We start from the raw sequence: 19381 nt of genomic DNA on the forward strand, positions 1-19381 counted from the left end.
TATTCATTCTGAAACCCAGGTTGAATGGGCAGCAGTAGCAGCCCTGAAGGATAGTCCTTTATATGACAGTGCAAATGTACAACAGAGCAAACCTGGTCATCAGGTCAATGCTTCTCAAGCCTTCAATCAGGTCTCATCTGTTAACATTCTTAGCTAAAACAAGGCCAGACCGGGGGTGCCTGGGTGGCTCAGTTGGTTAAGTGTCACCCTTCAGCTGAGATCGTGATCCCGGAGTCGTGGGATTGAGCCCCACATCAGGCTCCCTGCTTAGTGGGGAGTCTGCACTTCCCTCTGCCCCTCCTCCATCTCAAGTAAATAAAATAAAAATCTTTTAAAAAAAATAAATAAAACAAGGTCAAACCCAAAGTCAAGGGGCAGGAAATATCCTCCACTCATGCAGATGAAAGAGGAAAGAGTGGATATTTCTAAAAGATAATCTACCATAAGCAATACTTGAGTTGTAAACACTATATGCAATGTATTCATTTGATAAAAATCGATGCTGACCCAGGTCCATTTCAGATCTTGATGGTGATGTAGATGTCTCAGGAGTGTTAAGTCAGGTTCATTCTCTCTCCTCCCTTTCACCACCAAGACCATCTGTCTTGCCATTGTTGTTCTATGCTGGCTATCTCATGCTGCAGCAAGCCACCAGCACGGCTGCCTCCTTCCAAGAGTTTACTGTGGGGCACTGGAACACAATAGCCCATCTTTGCTTGGTCTTCCTTCATCTATGTAAATTCCTCCTTGGTTTCTGAAACACATGTCTAACCACTTGCCTATTTCCCACCATACTTCAAAACTGAAAGGAGGTGACTTTTTCCTGCTTCTTCTGTAAACAGCTGAAGATAAAGTCATTCCAGAACTCCCAAAATGCTTTCTTAAAATGCCAAATGATTATTTAAAGGTACTTAGGAATTTTGCATAGGGCAGTGTTGCAATTTATAAATCTATGTACAATTCTTAGCAAAAACCACTGTCACCACCATTGTAAGAATCTCATGAAATATATTAAAGCACTTTGTAAACCAACAAAGGCATGCAAGTTATTTCTTGAAAATACATGTTTTTAATAGCTAAACTGAAACTTCCAAAACACCCAGTGTATTTAAAATACTATTTGAGCTCACATATTACTGGCGAGTGATAAGTGACTTAACTTGTATGGAGTTGATGGATGTATCCACCACTCCTGGGAATTTACTCCCCAGTTTTGCCTATACAAGTAGGACATATGAATAAGGTGATTCAGCGGTTGAGCATCTGACTGTTGATAGCATCTCAGGTGTTCTTCATCTCAGGGTCGAGAGTTCAAGCTGCAGGGGTTTGGCTCCATGCCCGGCAGGGAGCCTACTTTAGGAAAAAAAACAAAAAAAAAAAGTTGGAAATAACCTAAATGTTTATCAGTAGGGCACTGATAAACTCTGAGACATGTCACAGTGGCATATTATCTGAAAAGAAGGAAGTTCCTTTTGAGAAGGAAAGGTCTCCAACATCATGTGGTGGTGGCAGGGAGAGAAGGGGAGAACAATACAGTCTGCTCCATTTCCGTAAGCAAGAAGTAAAACTGTATCTGTGATTGCACAAGGAAATCCTGGAAAGATGCTCAGGAAACTAATACGTTACCCGCAGGGAGCCCCCGAGCGGGGACGAACTGCATGGGGACAAGGATAGGAGTCCATCTGGTCAATGTAACGTTTATCACCTTGGTTTCTGAAATAGGTCCAAGTATCAATATTCAGTTCAAACTTTTAACAAAATTTGAGTTTCTAACTTAAATAAGTGTCACCGATCAGGTCCATGTACTCAGCAGGGCTCGAATCCTGAGGCTGCAGCAGCAGCACCGGGATCTTGGGGGGAAAAAACAGCTCTGAGAAACTAACCCACGGGAAATGCTAAGAGTCGCCCAGGACCGGGGGACGGGTGGCCCACCGTGGGGACACGAGCGGGAACAGGTCGGAGGGGACATGGAAGGCGCTCCAGGAAAGGGACCTCGAGCGCGCATAAGAAGCGTGAAGACTCAACTCCGCTCCAGGAAAACGCCTCTTCACAGCAAACGGCCAGAGCTCCCGAAGGGAGCGCGCGATTCAGGGCTGCGGCGCCCAGCTAAGGGTTAACTTCGTGAGGACGCATGAACCAGCGGGATTCCCGAGATGCTGGCGGCGCCATATGGAAACATCCCTGGACTCACAGGAACGACTCGCAAAGGCCGGCGCTCCCCCGCGCCTGCTCTAGGTGGGTCCTGCCGGATGTGACGTAAGCAAGCGAGCGGCGCCGATCTGTGCCCCGCAGGAGGTGAGGCCTGGGCGGCGTGCGTCTGCGCAGTACTGGGGAGGACGGCCCGAATAAGCCGAGGGGGCGTGCGTCTGCGCAGTGCAGGGCCGGGGCGGGGTGGCGAGAGGAGACCACGGAGGGGTCAGCGCGGCAAACGTCTGCGCAGGACCGAGGGGCGGGGCAGAACGAGAAGCCTGGCGGCGTGCGTCTGCGCAGTGCGCGTCTGAGGGTTCGAGTTCGGACGACGTGCGTACGTGCTCGGACGACGTGCGTACGTGCTCGTGTGCGTGAGCGTTTAGTCCGCTTGTGGTTTGGTCGTCCCTGGCGGGGAACTGCTGCGGAAGGGGTCGAGGTTCGGGAGTGTGGGCAGGGTCGAGGTTCGGGTTGGGGGTTGGGGCGCGCTGCGGGCGGCGAGGGGGCCACGAAGCCGGCGCGGGCTTCGGAAGGGGACGGCGGAGAACGGGGTCCCGCCGCGCCTGCAGGGCGGGCGGCCTTCGGGCAGGAGCGGACGGGACGGCCTCGTATTCTGCGGGTCGTGTGCAGGGCCTCCTGGTCGGCAGCTGCGGGTCGACGCTGTGTTGGCTGAAGTGCTTTCATGAGCGCCGCTGTTGCGTGGACCGCAGACTCCACAGGAAGCACAGGCTAAAAACTGCTCCGACCCCCGCTTGGCAGCTGCCGTTTGCAGCAAAAGAGCCAAGTGCGAAGAGCGGGTCCAGTTAGGTTGAGTCTAGTGGGGGGAATTCCCATCTTTCTACGTCATTTTAAAAAAATGTGAAATATTTAGCACTGTTAACTTTCCAGAAATTCTTAGTGCACTTATTGGAACTTAAAAGAAAATCCCCTCCAAAAATCTCACCGGCTAATTGCTGAAGACTGTGTCTGTAGCTTTTTGCCCGTGAAATTAAGTTTAGTCGTTTCTCTGAAATAGTATTTCCAAAAATAAGGCTTTCTCCCCGCATTGTGTGAAATGCAAGACCCATGTATTTGTGTTTTAGAAAATTTTGGTTGCAAGAAGTCATTGTATACTGGGTTTTAAAAAAATGGTAAAGAGAATCCGAACAGTGCTAACATGTGTTAGCAACCTTGCTGTGTTTGCATCTCCAAAAGTACAGCAGTGGAAGTTCTGTGTAAACCAGTATTACCCTAAAGTGCTACTTTACATTCTGTTTATCAGCACCTTTTCCCTAGGAGGCACTTAGTCACTTTGCTTAAAAAATGTACCAAAACCTGAACTTTCGGACTATTTTAGGGTTGCACTGCCAAGATTTTTGAAATTCTTCTTCTTCTTTTAATTAAGTCTTTTAAAAATACAACATAAGAATGGCTTCGAAAAGAGCTCTGGTCATCCTGGCCAAAGGAGCAGAGGAGATGGAGACAGTCATCCCCGTAGACGTCATGAGGCGAGCTGGAGTAAGTCCCCCAGCGTTGTCTACCCTCCCCCTTTTTCAACTTTCTGGGTTTTGAAGTCCTTCTTAATAAGTAATACTCAGTATACCTCATAAGATATTTCAAACACACAAAAATAGAGTGCGTAGTAATGACCTGCTTCTCTGTCCACATTTAATGCTTGTTAACATTTTGCCATATTTCTCATAGACCCACTTCTTGAGGAACAGGTGCATTAAAGAAATAAAGCGTTGCCAGCCCTCTTTGTATATTTCCCTGGTATTATTCCCCTTCTGGCCCCAGAGATAACTGTCTGCTCATTGATGTGTATCCATCCCATGCATGTCTTCAGAATAGCGTTAGACTGCATTTGCATTTTGCATGTGTCTGTCTGTCTCTTTCTATATATATATCCATAGTGAGCACTTAAATAGCATTTACTGATGTTAGGTGTCATTCTAAGCACTTAATAAACTTGATTAAGCCCTGTAACAACCCTGTGAGTTACTGCCATCCTCTTCATACAGTTGAAGAAACCGAGGCACAGAGAGACTAGCTAAGGTGTCCATGTTGTAGACTTAGTGAGGATAAGAGCCAGTACTTCGATCCTAGCAGTCTGACCCCAAAGTCTGTTAACCCTTCATTTCTCTGGTTCTCATGAATGAAGACACATCCAGATCCGGTTTGTTTATTTAAAATTGCTGCTTATTTTTATGTTCTAGGAATATGCGCCAGTCTACCCATTCTTCTGTTATGCTGCTTCAGGACATTATAATACTTTAATAGTCTTGTACAGGTTTCCTTATGCAAATGTGTGGAATTTTTTCCTGATTTTATTCCTGAAAGTGGAATTGCTTGGCCAAAGAACAGCCCACAGGTGGCTTTACCAGATTTTGCCACATGGTTCCCCAAAGTACCAACATGTGGGCCCACCAGCAGTATAGGGAAATTCTCATTTTCCCAGTACCAGCTCTTGGTTTCATTAGCTTCATAAATTTTTGCAAGCTAAAGTAATATTTCATTATTTTAACTTGTCTATCTTTAGGAAACACCGTGGTATTTAAATAGCAACAATATCTTTGTAATTGTTTTTTTGGTAATTTTAATCTTTGTAATTGTAATCTTTGTAACAACATCTTTGTAAGATGGATTATTAACATGATGATCGCCCAAAGCAGAAGAGTTGTGGGAGAAAGGACACTAACCAGACAGGGTACCAGGACAGCATCTGTAAATCAAGACTGTCCCAGGCAAATGGAGAGAGACCTAGTTATTATAGTTAGCTAACTTACTAGCTTAAAGTCAGCATGGTTTTGTTGCAGTATTTCCTGCCAAGTTATTTTAAAACAGCAGCTATGAAAATGTTACTCTAAATTTATGTTTGAATGTTTTATTTGATGTCCTCTTTCTCTTAGATTAAAGTCACCATCGCGGGTCTGTCTGGGACAGACCCGGTACAGTGTAGCCGAGACGTCGTCATTTGTCCTGATGCCAGCCTGGAAGAAGCAAAAAAAGAGGTTTGTTCTCCATACCTGATGTTACTCCTCCTGTGCCTTCCTTACCGGGTTCTTCATATGTCTTTTGATTACATCTCAGGCTGTTAGCACTGACTTATTTTTAAAAAGTTACTTTGGGGGACGCCTGGGTGGCTCAGTTGGTTAAGCAGCTGCCTTCGGCTCAGGTCATGATCCCGGCGTCCTGGGATCGAGTCCCACATCGGGCTCCTTGCTCCACGGGGAGCCTGCTTCTCCCTCTGACTCTGCCTGCCACTCTGTCTGCCTGTGCTCGCTCTCGCTCTCTCTCTCTGACTAAATAAATTAAAAAAAAAAAAAAAATTAAAAAGTTACTTTGGTTGGATGTCTTCCCCACTGTGATAAGCCCTGGGAAGTCGAGGACTCTGCCGTTTTTCGCTCTGTATCCACGGAAGTTGGCAGTTCCGTGCTGCCTGTGCTCAGTGAGTGAGTGGTACACTGTCATCAGTGTTCCTCTGGCCTCGAAGGCCGCTTTGCCTCCTGATACATCCTGATTCATCACCTGATACAAGGAGACACCTGCCACATTTCCTGTTTCTTATTTATTCAAAAGCTGCTTTTTGCCTTTCCATTTTCAGTGACACGGACATAGCCGTGTGATCCATTTTACGTGGGACAGCTCATAGTTGATTAGTGGTGTGATTAAGGGAGGAGTAAGAATTCTCGTGAAATTGTGAGACTTTATCGACAGCTAACACTTGGGAATCTTTGAAGAGCTAAGGTCCCTTTTCTCAGAAGCAAGGCCACCCAAACATGCACAGGCGCTTTGGCCCACCCTTCCTTGTGGTTCACTGCTTAATGGCCATGTGATAGGGCTGTGGGCCATATGCTTATGGAGCATCTACGTGGCAGGAAAACCGGCAGAGGCAGCTCGTCAATGGCCATTCGTGCCCTGCCAAGAAGCCCAGAGTGTGATTCCTGTGCTCGGCTCTCCTCACTCAGAGAATGGTTTATTCCTATCTGATAAGTTCACATATTTCAATGCCAGATTGTAGAGGATGGGAATATTGGTATATATATAGAAGGTGTTGAGAGGTTCTAAAGAACATGTTCAAAGTGGCTGACTAGAGGTAGGTACTCCCTGTTAACTGTTCTGTTTCAGCTTGTGTCTGGGTGTCTTAGAATAGTGGTCACCTTTTGTATCTGTTTATTCAGATTCTAAAAGGAGTGAAAGAAGTTCTGTACTGAACATACTTTCTGTTCAGTTGGTAGTTTTGCTTGGTTTTAAAGCAACAGTAGAATGTTCCCTGTCTTCAAGAGCAATTCTAAGCAATATGTGTTACCCTAAGTATGTACTAAGTTGTCACTTGGTGATCTGCTGAATGACTAAATTTTTAAAACTCTTTTCACATCTTTAAAGTATTTTAAACCAATTTCCGTATCATAAATTCAGCAAGTGTGGACTCGGTAGATCTCTGGGCTGTTGGGTGCTTGGACCACGAAAACACTGCCGTTGTGCCCCGCCCCATGTATCACTTTTCACAGAGGTGGAAGCTTTTTTCTGTGCCTTTCACTTAAAATTTGTTTTCTTTTCATTATTTTTATGACTGTACATTCTTATTAAAAAAGTAACTCTTATACAGCATGGACCTACAAAAAGTCCCAAGTGTTGAAATGTCCCTTTCTCACTGTCCCCTTGCCACCATCCTGCTCCACACCCCAGTAGCAGCTGGGCTGCCTGTTTGGTCTGTGGGTGTCTGCAGACCATACCTGTGTATCCCATGTATGTTGGGACTACATGCTTAAAAAAAAAAAAAATGTTTTAGAGTAAGCTCTGCATCCAACGTGGCATGCAGACTCACAGCCCCAGAGAATAGGAGTCACGTGCTCCACAGACTGAGCCAGCCAGACACCCCTTTTTTTTCCTTCTACAAGAATGAGATCATGTTACACCTGTAATTCTGCAACACGGACATCCTTTTATGTTAACTGTGTTTAGAGTTTTCACTAGTTACGACAACACTGCACTGTGGAGAAAGACCTTCCTTTATGTAACTGCTCTTCTGTGAACAGTGTTTTGCTCAGACCCACATTTACAACCGGGAAGTGTTGTTGAGCTATCACTGTAGTGCGCATTTCAGATGAAATGTTTTACCATTTTTTTTCTTCTTAACTACAGGGACCTTATGACGTAGTCGTTCTGCCGGGAGGCAATCTGGGTGCGCAGAATTTATCTGAGGTAAAAACCACATAGAGGAATTATTTCAGCATCTGCCTGGGTTCTGTTGGTTTTGTTGCTAAAGTATTTCAGGAAGGAGACTGGGAATAAAGTAGGAGCAGGTGAAATGAACAGAATGTGTTCTGGCTTAATTAAGGAAACATCTCTACTAACATTTATCACATGAGTAAACGAAATTGGTGGAACAGTCCTCTGTGAACAGATTCTGTGTCTGCAGTAGAAGAATGAATCTAATTTTGTGTGTCATGAAGGTTTAAGCATAAAGGGGCTGGGGCCCGGGAGCTGCAGGGGAGTGAACTGCCAGTGGGGGGTGAAAGATGGCTTCAGCACAGGCCCCTGCTTCTTCACCGAGGTGCTCTGCGCGGAGCCAGCCTGCCGGAATAGCGGGAGAGAAGGGAGGGGCGCGGCCGACAGAAGCCTACAGAGCAGGTCGGATCTGACGTGGAGACTCTGCTGGACCCTGTTCCTTACTCAGCCGTCCAGAAACACCCAAAACGCCACACACCCTTCCTTTTCCTTCTCTGTCCCAGGAGCACAAAATGGCAAGGGTCAGTTTGCCCAAGGGAAGTTACTTTTCTCATCTCATCTTTAAACATCTTTTTAAAAAGGATGCCCTTCCCTTCTATCAGACGCCTTGCTTAGGTCTAACAATGTAGAGACGGCGTGAACTTGGTAATTTTTCTATTAATGATTTAGAAATGTTAGAAGATAGATTGAAGATCTTGCAGTTTCAACTAAAAGCAGATTCTCCCAGGGTTTCCAGCTGAAGATTGAACTTGTGGCTTCATGATAACTTGATGTGTTTGGGCTTTCCTTGAACAGTCTCCTGCTGTGAAGGAGATACTGAAGGAACAAGAAAAAAGGAAGGGCCTCATCGCTGCCATCTGTGCAGGTAACGTGCAGACCCGTCCTGTGGTAAAATGAGTTGTTGGGTTTTCTTCAAAAATACGTGACAGGTAGTCTTGAATCAGAAGATTTTGTTCCACATACTCGCCCTTCACAGAGCATGAAGGGCATCCGTACTGGCCTATTTAGTTTGGGTGGCATGAAGTTGGTGTCACTTCAGAAATGAGTACAATTGTTCTCTTTTCTGCCTCTCTGTGCTTTTGGTCTATGTTCCGTGAAACTTAATGGTTTCCGTGTTTGGTTGACCTCTGAGGAAAATAATGCCCTCTGGAATTCAGTAAACAGCTTGTTACAGCAGATCTCTGTGCCAGGAAGTATGTCTGCCAGCACCCAGTCAGCAAGAATCGGTCAGACATAAACATAACAGCGCTGTCCTGTGCTTGCCCTGTGGATTCGAGGCCTCGGGGTGCTTTCTGCCTGATCCTCCATGTTCAAGTTTAGATCTTAGGCACCGTGTTATCTGTCACGTAGTTTAGGAGGTTGTTGGTCCTTCGTAGATGTCCCCACATCTTAGAAACTTGGTAATATTTGGTTTTCTGATTCCACTGTAAAATCCAGTCTCAGTGCTCCAGTGTCCTGGCACTCTGCCATCTGCATTTTTTCCGTATAACTTTGGCCAGTGCCACCTTCGTTATTGGTCTTTATGAGGTCTTTGTCAAAAGAATAAATAAATAAATGAATGGATAGTTAGATAAAACGACACGATGTTTTGGTCAGTACGAGGGACTGGTTAAAGAAGTTACAAGCCCGGGATCCTGGGGACTTTGCATAATTCCAGGAGAGATTCTCGGGAGTTCTTTCAAGGGGGTCATAAGGTGGAAGCAGATATTAAGACATTCTTTGCCCTTTTCCTTCCCATTCTCAGAGGAGTGACAGGAGAGTGGGGCGATGCCATCATTTGGGCGTGGCATGGATGCTCAAGTATTGTTGTGTTGTAAACGTTTCCCAGTTTTAATTTCTAACACGTGGCAGTTGCTGGTTGACGTAACCCACGTAAAAGCTCAGGGTTCCAAAGACCCGGCTGTTTAAGGACCACAGAGATGACCACCCTGGCAGGGCCTGTCCTCGGGTTCCAGTCAGCGCCAGCCCCTTGACCTGCCCTCGGGCACAGAGCTTTCTCCTCCCTGAAGGACGCTGCAGTCCCTGAGGCCACAGCCTCATTCTTAGGTTCTCTAACCAAAGGGAGAAAGGAAGTCTGGGGCTATTTACTGCTGAAAGTAAATAGTACATGTCAGTGTCCTTCTGTGTCACTGCGGTGGCAGAGTCATTAGCCAAATCTGGCTCACTGTCGGGGGCTCAGGCAGCCTGAGTGCCGTGCTGAGGAGCTCAGGCCGTGTAATCAGTTAAATCGACGTTAGCCCTAAGCAGTGCTCTCGCCTTGTGTATGTGTTGCTGAACGCTTTGTACTGCTCCTCTGGGTGCGACCCAAAATAGGAAGAGTGGTGAAAAATAAGATTCGGAAGTGTTGCAGTTGGGAACTGCCCACTGTACTGGGACAATGTTCGCTTTGCCCCTGGTATTGAGGGATAATATGGAGTCACTGAGACAAACTGGAAGGGAGACTGTCTTGATGAAGAGACAGGGAAAGGAGCCTGGAGGTGACGGGCCCAGGAGTCCTCAGATGCCTGGCTCTGGGTACCAACTCCGGGACATGGGGGTGGGGGGGTGGGGTGACCTGTTCTCTCTACACGTCACCACACGGTGGCGCTGTTGGCTTCTGTGTTGTGGCCCAAGGGGCTTCTGCCTGCTTTGCTCTCTGCTCTCCGCTGGCTGGGTCTGTGCTGCAGACTCAGCAACATTTCATTCGCCAGAGTTTCAAGTAATGGCAGGTAAATATCTCTTCTCGAATTCTCCAAATAGGATTTTTAAACTCCCAGAGCAGTAATTTTGGGCTCACCATGATGAGAGAGGCATCACAGAATTCCTACATCCAACCGAAACACGAGTTTATTAATGTTACCAGAGGCAGCGATTTTATCAGCTGAAGGGAGCAGCTGAAAACCCCTGACTCACTGTACGGTCACCTCTCAGGGTCTGCTTTCAAGTACAAGGTCATATAGGGAGTTATTTCTTATCTCTTAAAATCTTAGAAAGAATTCAGGGTAATTGATGAGTCCATTCAAGTAAAATTTGAATGGCAATTATTTAGACTTTACAGACTTAAAATTTGCCACCATACATGGCTGTCCTGTGTGTAGCATAAAAGTAAGGTGGAGAGAGACATCAAATCTATTTGACGCTTTTGATTTAGGAGATAGAAATTGGGACTTGGCTTGATGTCAGGCGGAAGGCTTATGTAATTAAGTATTATTTGTTGATCTTCCTGGGAATAGCAGCTGTGATCTAGCCGGTAGGTAGAGTCTATAACTCCCTTTTCCTTGGAACTGTGTTGATAAATGAAAAGTCAGTGAGAGCAGGTGCGTGCATTGGCTGAAGCTGAAGCTCGTGCGCTCAGTCCTCTGGGCTTAGCCACGGCACCCCCAGCCCCTTCTGAAGGTTACGCTGCTGTCCCCAAGCACGTCTTTCTAGGTGTGGCATGGGGCTTGGAGAAAAAAAGTTAGAATAACTACTGTTTTTAAAGTTTTAAGGTAACAAAGTTATAAGATATTTCTGCTTTTGGTCCTTATTTGAGGACTGTTACTTATGAAATATGCTTGTGGTTATCAATGAAATTGATCGCTTTCAAAAGTGAATACATTTGGATAAAAGTCTCAGTTAGCAACTACATGTTTCAGAGGATCAGAAATGGACATTTGTGCAGGACCTTAAGTGGTTTTTAATAAAGAAATGCTGGTGTCCTTCTCTCTCAGACTTCAGGCATTTCACAGGGCTGGACAATGTCCTGTTCCTTGTAATAATCCTGCCACCTGGGATGTTCGGGTGGGTCGATGGAGGAATGAGTGCTCATCTTTCATTTTCAAGTAGAAAAAATTAGTCTGTGAGGTCGCAGTCAAGCCCAGCAGTTGGGAGAGCACCAGCTGCCTTTTATGTGCTCAGAGGAAGCCTTGGTGGTCTCCCCTCCTCCAACCCCTGGGAGCCCTGCCTCAGTTCCTTGAAGGGGGCCACACGCCGTTTATCTGGATGCTTCTCGGTGTGTTTGGATTAGATGGGTATTGAAGTATCTTGGGTTCATGCTCTTGCCAGATGTGCTCAGCAGATGGTTTCTTACAAACATACTTACCTCTCATATGAAAAAGTGTTTAACTTCAGAATCATAAGTATATTTTAGGTAAGAGCCTCCTGGTTTTGAAGACTCCTGCTGCTGTTGCAGTTTTTAAACCATTGGTTTTCCTGTGTCCACCCTTAAGTCTTTCTGTTAATCTTCTTTTTAGGTCCTACGGCTCTTTTGGCTCATGAAATCGGTTTTGGAAGCAAAGTTACAACACACCCACTTGCTAAAGACAAAATGATGAATGGAAGTAAGTATATCCTTCTATTTTAATGTCTAGAAAGACCTTCCAGAAAGCTGCCATTTAGCGTTGTTTCCTGCCCGGGTTAGCCCTGTGCAGAGAGGCTGGGGGTTGAGGTGCGGGCTGTTCTTAGCTTTCTTCTCAAGCATTCCAGCTAGAGGGAGGGTAGAGAGAGGGAGCCAGCGGGGGGGCGGAGATGGTGCGTGCCTGTCTCTGTGTGCGCCCTGACGGGGACGCGGGCTGCGCAAAGGCCAGCCAGACGCCTGATTGTCCTAGATGGGAATGGTTATGAAATGCCAGGCTTACTAGGATTCTCTACTAAACACTTTGCCAGATGCCTGAGGGTAAACTTTAAACCTTGACAGCAATTTCAGAAAGTGCCCTTTCGCCTGCAGTCCAGAGTAAAGTGAACATCGCTCTCTTCCTGGGTGGTGGGTCTGTTTCCTTAGGTGACATTGTTTTGGTTTTTTTTTGTTTGTTCATTTAGATTTGTTTGTTTATTTTTAGAGACAGAGAGCATGAGGGGAAGGAGGAGGGACAGAAGGAGGGGAATAAGCAGACTGCCCGCTGAGTAGGGGCCCAGTGGAGGGGTCGATCCCAGGACCCTGAGGTCATGACCTGAGCCGAAACCAAGAGTCAGTCAGCTGACTCGGCCACCGAGGTGCTCCCTTGGGTGGCACGTTTCTTTTATAAATAACAGCTAGACAGCTAATTTTTATTAATTTATTTTTATAAAAAACAATTTATATTCGTGGTGTAGAGTGTAAACAATACAAAAGGGTGATGAAGTCAAAACATAAAGATGCCTTTTCTTACTTCCTTGCCCCCTTTCTACTTTTCAGCAGTAGCTTCTGTTAGAAAGTTCCCTGTGCAACTCTAGAACTTCTCTGCACATATTATCCTTTGTATTTTAATGGTTTGGTATTTCTTTGTTTTTTTGTTTTTTTAGATTTTTATTTATTTATTTATTTGACAGAGAGAGAGAGAGAGATCACAAGTAGGCAGAGAGGCAGGCCGAGAGAGAGCGGAGAGCCCAATTCAGGGTTCGATCCCAGGACCCTGAAATCATGACCTGAGCCAAAGGCAGCAGCTTAATCCACTGAGCCACCCAAGTGCCCCTGTATTTTAATGTTTTTTGTTTTTTTTTTTTTAAAGATTTATTTATTTGACAGAGATCACAAGTAGGCAGAGAGGCAGACAGAGAGAGAGGAGGAAGCAGGCTCCCTGCTGAGCAGAGAGCCCGATGTGGGGCTCGATCCCAGGACCCTGGGATCATGACCTGAGCTGAAAGCAGAGGCTTTAACCCACTGAGCCACCCAGGCGCCCCTATTTTAATGTTTTTACTCAAATGAGATCTAGATAAATTGTTTTGCTGCTTGCTTTTTAAACCTAAGATTGTATCCTTTGAGCGCTGGGGGGTAGGGGTCATCTCTCAAGCATTTCTTTAACTAGAAGGCGGTGTGTGACTCCCCAGCAAAGCAGGGTGACCAAGCACCTGAGGTACGAGTCCGTACTGACGGAGCCTTCCCCGTGACCACCGCCGCTCTCAGCATGAGCTTCAGAACACCAGCCCCGTACTGTGTTCTGTCAGGTGGCATCTTCCTCTGCCATCTGTCCCTGGAGTGCCTGTAGCAGAGAGGCAGAGACCTGGGAACTTGCAAAGAGAGAGAAAACTCACACTCGTGTGGGTAATTGCAAGAGCATCTGAAATTTCCAGTTAGAAGCCAGAAGTGGCTCGGCTGGTGCTCAGCCCGCAGGGAGGCGAAGCGGCTGGCTCTGGGTGAAACATCAACCAACCTCATTTCACTGAGCAAACAGCAAGACAACACGGTAACGTTAGCAGCTGATGTCGGGGTTACCTTGTTTCCCCTGCCTCAGGCCTGCTGGAGGCTGATACTGAACTAAGACAAAAAGGAGGGCAGGTAGCATCGCTTTTGCGGTCTTTACAGCCAAGTCGAGCTGTGCATTTTCACCATATCTTTTCTAATCAGTAGCAGACCTTGCTTTTCAGAGCAGTGTTAGGCGCACAACAAAATGAAACAGGATGTGCGGAGTTCGCGCGCGCTTCCTGCCTGGGCGCGTGCACCGTCTTCCTCGCCTTCCTCTCCCGCACCCCAGCGGTCTCTGAGTTATGGTCTGTGAACCTGCCCTGACACAGCATTATCGGTCCAAATCCATCATTCATGTTAGGGTTCACTCTTGCTGTTGGACATTCTGAATATTCTATTTTTTTCTTTAAGATTTTATTTATTTGACAGAGATCACAAGAAGGCAGAGATGCTGGCAGAGAGAGAGGAAAGGAAGCGGGGTCCCTGCTGAGCAGAGAGCCCGATGCAGGGCTCGATCCCAGGACCCTGAGATCATGACCTGAGCTGAAGGCAGAGGCTTTAATCCACTGAGCCACCCAGGCGCCTCTGTTCTGAATATTCTTAAATCTGATCCAAGGTAGTATATTCTTAAAAACTTAGAATTTTATTTTAGTTGCTAGAAAGATACTTAGTTGTTGATAAAACCATCCATGTGGAAAGTGATTTTTTTTTTTTTAAAGGGTCTTGCTGCTGAGCATTTTTAAATGTAGGAATAGAATTTACTTAGGGTGCCTGGGGGGCTCAGTTAAGCGTCTGCCTTTGGCTCAGGTCTTGCTCCCAGGGTCTGGGGATCAAGTTCCATGTTGGGCTCCCTGGTCAGTGGGGAGTCTGCTTCTCCCTCTCCCTCTAGCCCAACCCTCTGCTCATGCTTGAGCGCATTCTCGCGCGCTCTCTCACTGTTAAATAAATAAAATCCTCAAATCTAAAATCTTTAAAAAAAAAAAAAAAGAATTTACATGGAGCTAAAGGAGAGGTTTGGGAGAGTTGGGAAGATCGGAATCAGGCTTCCTTTAGTCCTTACGACATATTGGGGGAAGGGTCGAGTAGTAGGCCACTTGTTCTTCCTTTATCTGAAGGTGATCTGTTGTGTCTGTTCTCTTGTAATGCCTCAAGAACTCTGAGGTTGATTAGGAATAGAAGCAGATTAGATTGTTAACTCTTGGAGATTATAAAGTACATTCACAGACATTATCTCCATGGAGCCTCGCAGGCCCTGGTGCCCAGCGAGGCAGGTACTGACTTCACAAATGAGGAAACCGGCTCGGAGAGGCCCAGCGACTTGCCCCAGAGTCAGGCTGGAACTCAGGCCCCGCCTCTGTCCCAGTGAGGCTCCCACACACGTTTAAGTTACGAGGTATTGAGTTCATCCAGTAAGTCCTACTGTGAAGAGAAAAATGCTGGAAGCATCTACCCCTTCAGAGGCTCCGAGAGGTGGAGCTCTCATCAGCTCCTGGGTGTCTCCTCTGGTGTGCTCAGTAGATAAGAGTGAAATTTTTGCTCAGATAAGCAATCCAGTGAGAAGACTGACACAGTCTTCCCGTTTCTCCGTTTTTAAATGAAGAAATTGTGACTTCAGTAGCCTTTCCAGTTCCTCCCTGTCGGTGGTGCTAGGAGGCCCAGTCTGGAAGCTGAGCCCGGAGGAGCTGGGCCCCGGCCAGGGGGTGTGGGCGCGGCTCCCTGCTGGGGGCGGTCTCCTTCCCCCGCCGAGCCTTGGTTTCTCACCTGTCCTCTGAGGATACCGGTGGCCCCTGCTTCGCAGGGCTGTTGACAGGTCCCGTGAGTTACTTAACTGTGTGTAATGCCTGCAGAATGTTGCCTGGCACGAGCCCGCGCGGGGGAGGGGAGAGCTGGTAAGTGCCCAGCTCTGGGCCGGGTGCTGGGAGGCCAGCAGCGAACAGGCTGTCCTCACCGGGCCGCCGTGTGTCATAATGACACCGCCCCCGGTCCTGCACCTCTGCGGGACTGGACTCCCACAGCAGGTCTGGGCGGCTGGCATCCTCCCCAATGTACAGAAGGAAAAGGTGAGGCTCAGAGCAGTCAGCTGACTGCTGAGTGTCAGCCCTGGGATTTGAATCCAGAGCTGCTGCGCTCAGAGGCCAGTGATTTTTTCCTTAAAGGGCCAGAGCGTAAATATTTCGGGCTTTGGGGACATTGGGTGTGGATGGCAACTACTCTGCTGTCCCAGAGCCACTGACCAAGCAGGTGAGACGTGTGCCAGTAAAAGCTGCGGTTCGGTGCTGACCCCTCACGTACAGTTGCCTTTCCTCTGAAGAGACTTCGGGATTTGGAAGGCTTGCTTCAAGTTAAAAAGAAGTTAATAATTAATGCTTCGTGGCAACGGAGGTGTCCATTTGCAGAGTTCCCAAATCCGCATCAGCTGAACTGCGCACACGGGCTCAGGCTTGCTGGTCCCGGCATGTGCGTGTTGTCCTTGTCCGTCATGGCCGCTAGGTGGAGGTAGTTGGCCAGTACGGACCGTTGGTTCGTCCTGGTGGAAACTGGAAAGAGCTGTGGAGCCTTGAAAGGTCTTGAACCAGTCTAAGCTGTGTTTGTAATATTTGCCCACGAAGGGGTTGTTCGGTGAGCCGTTTAGAAATCACCCGCCAGCAGTTCATCTGTGAGCTCCGGAAGATTCGACCCAGCCAATGTTCTGGTTTAGCATCTGACATTGCCTTGGCCCGGTGTGACCATCAGTAAGTGAGGTTAGAGATGAAAACCTTTTCTCTTCAAACTGGAGAAGATCTTTTCTTCTCTAGTAGGATAACTAGGAAACTTGTGCTGTGCTGTAGGCAGTTATTTTCGTGAGTGACTTGATTTCTAATAAGGATAATAGGACATAAACTGCGCTAGGTGTTCTTGATCACTCGCAAAGGACGTGAACATGAGTGTGTGGTTTCTAAAGCCCGAGAATGCAGCGGAAGCTGAGTGGTGTCTGTGTGGTGCCACCAGCAGCCCCGTCGCCCAGGACAGGCAGCGGGGAGTCCTCCCTGCCACCCCACGTTCGGTCCTGCGTGTCGTCTCTGAGGTTTCTTAAACTTTGATTTCTTCTCTGTCCCCACTGTCCCCACCCAGGTCACCATAAGCTCCCACCAGGATGGCAAGTTCTTTTCTGTCTTCCCCTTTGGTTCCTTCCAGTCCATTCTCTGCGTGGGTCTGACCCAGAGGTGTGCCCACCAGGATGGGGAGTACAGAGTCACCTTTAGGTGCTGGAGGAAGTTGGCAGAGGCTTCTCCTGGGGGCAGAACCAGATCTGCTCTGATGTGCACTTGGAAGGGTGACCTTTTGTGGTGCTGAGCCGCGAGTGGCGAGAAGGGCGGCCGAAGGGGAGGGCTGGGACGCGCAGATTGTGTGTGAAGGGGCAGATGCGGCGAGGAGAGAACACGCGTGTTCGTAGGTTCCCCTGACACGTGGGGGCACCCCCGGGTTCCATCAGTGTTCTAGGCCACGTGAGGCCGATGGCGGCCCAGCCTTTTGAAGAGCAGGCAGTAAACAAGGAGACTGTTTGTACCAGGTCCGTCCTGGGAGGTGCTGGTGTAGTGACCCGAGCGACCCCATCTGGGGAGGGATCACGTGTACCTCCTCTGGGGGGGTGTGGGAGGAGGTGGGAAGAGCTTTCTGTGCAGTGGAGGCAGGGGCCCGGGGAATGCCCGTGGGAGCCCGGTGGGGACAGGTTGGGGGGGCCAGGCTGGGGGGGCACTGCTGCTCCTGAGGAGTTCGGGCCTGGTTAGTCTGTGCACAGGGACGTTTGGTGACTGCTTGTGCGGACGGTATGGCCTTGGGGAGCTGATGCTGAGGAAGCCCAGCTTTGTGGCTGTGATATGCCCAGATGTCACATTCCCTGATTTCAGATACAGGAGAAGCACATTCTTGGTTTATTGTATTTGCCTCCAGAAAGCTAGTTAGGGAACACAGAAGGGGCCCCCGAGAAATGAATATGGTTTCTCCCTCCACTCATCTCCCTCATCCCGCCCCTGGGTGTCAGGTCTAGGTTTTGCTTGTTTTTGAGACAGCACAGTGTGTGTGTGTGTGTGTGTGTGTGAGAGAGAGAGAGAGAGAGAGAGAGATACAGGCAGTCTGAGGGGGACTCTGAGTGACAGGAGTCTGCGTGACAGCAGTCTGTAGCCTGTGACACGGCGCCTGCGTGATAGGAAGTGTGCGCCGCAGGCGGTCTCCGACGTGGAGTCTGGTGTGGCGTCTGCGGGGCCGGCAGTCTGTAGAGAAGGCAAGGGAAGGTGGGCCTCTCAGGAGAGAAGAACTGATTTTCAGGAGAGATGAAGGGGCCCTTGGGAGAACACATGGGAGGGGTGATGGTTTGTGACAGTCCAGGCGTGGTGTGGACTTCGGGCCCCCTCTCCTGCGACACGAGTCCGTCTTCCCGGTTGATGGACTCCGAGGGGACAGGACAGCCGAGGAGGACCGGGCTTCAGGCAGGAGCGGGGGTCCAGAGGAAGCCCCTCCCAGCGCTGGCCGTTCCGCCGGTGGTCGGTGCCGGTGCCCGGGCGGACCCTCGAGCCCTGCGGATGTGCCTGCCCCCCCCCCCCCCCACGCTGCCTCACGCGCGCGAGGGCTTTCGCAGGTGCGTTTGCCCTGCGTGAATTGTGGTGTGTCCCTCAGCGGCCGAGTGTCCTCGCCTCCTGGCCGTGGGCAGCCGCCGTGGTGTGGTGGGTCCGCGCGGTGCTCACCGGAGCCCAGCCCGCCTCCCGGCACCGTCTCCGGGGCTGGCTCGGTTGGGTTGACGTGAGAGCAGTCCTGCGCTGCATCGGCGCGGACTCGCGGAGCGGTGCTCACGGCTGTCCCGCAGAGCCCGCTGCCGTGTAACCGCTTCTCGTTCGACTTCGCAGGTCATTACAGCTACTCCGAGAACCGCGTGGAGAGGGACGGCCTGATCCTCACGAGCCGCGGGCCCGGAACCAGCTTCGAGTTCGCGCTCGCCATCGTCGAGGCGCTGAACGGCAAGGACGTGGCTGACCAAGTGAAGGCCCCGCTCGTTCTTAAAGATTAGAGCAGAAATCTTTGATCACGAAGTAGGGAAATGGGCCATTGGTAATCGTTGTCAGCGTGTTCGCTCGAAGCAAAATGGGCAATTCCTGCGCCGGTCCCCACGGTCCTGAACCTCGATGACAGAGTACATGGCATTTAGCAAACTACCGATAGTGACCTTGTCTCTGCTTTCCCCTCGGTCGTGTGTGTGAAATCAAAGTCACGGTCAGCCTCCCTTGCGTCCGTCAGCTGTCGGTGGAGCTGCTGGGCTACCCGAGCGCAGAGCTCACTGGACACAGCGAGGAGGAAAAGTTGAAAAGCCAAGATCTAAGAAGCTTGTGATTTTCTCCCATTTGTCAACTGTGTATTGTTAATGTGCTATTAAAAACACTGATGAAGGCAGCTGTCCTAGTGAATTTTTGTTGACCAGTTCCTTTTTCTGCTGCAGAAAGGGTCTTCAGATGGAAGTGAAAACCTCTCGAGGCTGGCCCAGCCTGTTTTCACTTCTTCGGGTAACAGACCTGAGGGGCTGATGTGCACGCAGCCCGGGCCCACCAGGCAGGTACCCCCCGCCATCCCTGCCCACGGGACCCGGGTGAGACCCACCAGTGCGTGCGACTCCAGTCGGGGCCCTTTGCTGTGCCAGCCGCGGCCGTTCTGTCTGCTGAGCGGCCAAGAGGACAGGCAGGGAGCCTGGAGCCGCTGGCAGCCGACCTGTCACTGCAGAGAGCCTGGCCAGGAATGCTGGGAACTGTGCTTGGCCTGGGATCCCGTGGGACCTGAACAAGAGCGACTCCTGGTTGTTCACAGAAGCCCGCAGCCCCCTGCGCTTTTTCACCTCCTGCT

The 19381-nt window shown here is 49.0% G+C and overlaps 1 protein-coding gene and 1 long non-coding RNA gene across 3 annotated transcripts; one reads left to right on the forward strand and one right to left on the reverse strand.

Annotated features, from left to right (window-relative positions):
* Positions 1-988: 988 nt before the first annotated feature.
* LOC131809710 (uncharacterized) lies at positions 989-2318 on the reverse strand. The gene is made up of 2 exons (XR_009345267.1): positions 1933-2318; positions 989-1350 (listed from the first exon to the last, which is right to left on the reverse strand). It is a non-coding gene; the product is annotated as an uncharacterized LOC131809710 (long non-coding RNA).
* Positions 2319-2419: 101 nt separating this feature from the next.
* PARK7 (Parkinsonism associated deglycase) lies at positions 2420-18937 on the forward strand. 2 transcript variants are annotated; one of them, XM_059137025.1, is made up of 7 exons: positions 2420-2557; positions 3572-3684; positions 5076-5177; positions 7312-7371; positions 8194-8263; positions 11610-11696; positions 18397-18937. In XM_059137025.1, the coding sequence occupies exons 2-7, from the start codon at positions 3595-3597 to the stop codon at positions 18555-18557; spliced, it is 570 nt and encodes a 189-aa protein (XP_058993008.1). In that variant the 5' UTR covers positions 2420-2557; positions 3572-3594; the 3' UTR covers positions 18558-18937. The 2 variants fall into 2 exon arrangements, with proteins under 2 accessions (XP_058993008.1, XP_058993007.1); XM_059137024.1 differs by having other exon boundaries at positions 2497-2626.
* The last annotated feature ends 444 nt before the right edge of the window (positions 18938-19381 follow it).

The sequence above is a fragment of the Mustela lutreola genome, chromosome 10 (genome assembly GCF_030435805.1).
Source record: "Mustela lutreola isolate mMusLut2 chromosome 10, mMusLut2.pri, whole genome shotgun sequence".
Lineage (NCBI taxonomy): Eukaryota > Metazoa > Chordata > Mammalia > Carnivora > Mustelidae > Mustela > Mustela lutreola.

Bases quoted from the DNA above. Each gene is read 5' to 3' on its own strand.
- PARK7 (XM_059137025.1), top strand. From the start codon at position 3,595: ATGGCTTCGAAAAGAGCTCTGGTCATCCTGGCCAAAGGAGCAGAGGAG. The intron at 7,372-8,193 runs GTAAAAACCACA...TTCCTTGAACAG, and splicing joins GTGCGCAGAATTTATCTGAG to TCTCCTGCTGTGAAGGAGAT. The intron at 8,264-11,609 runs GTAACGTGCAGA...TCTTCTTTTTAG, and splicing joins CATCGCTGCCATCTGTGCAG to GTCCTACGGCTCTTTTGGCT.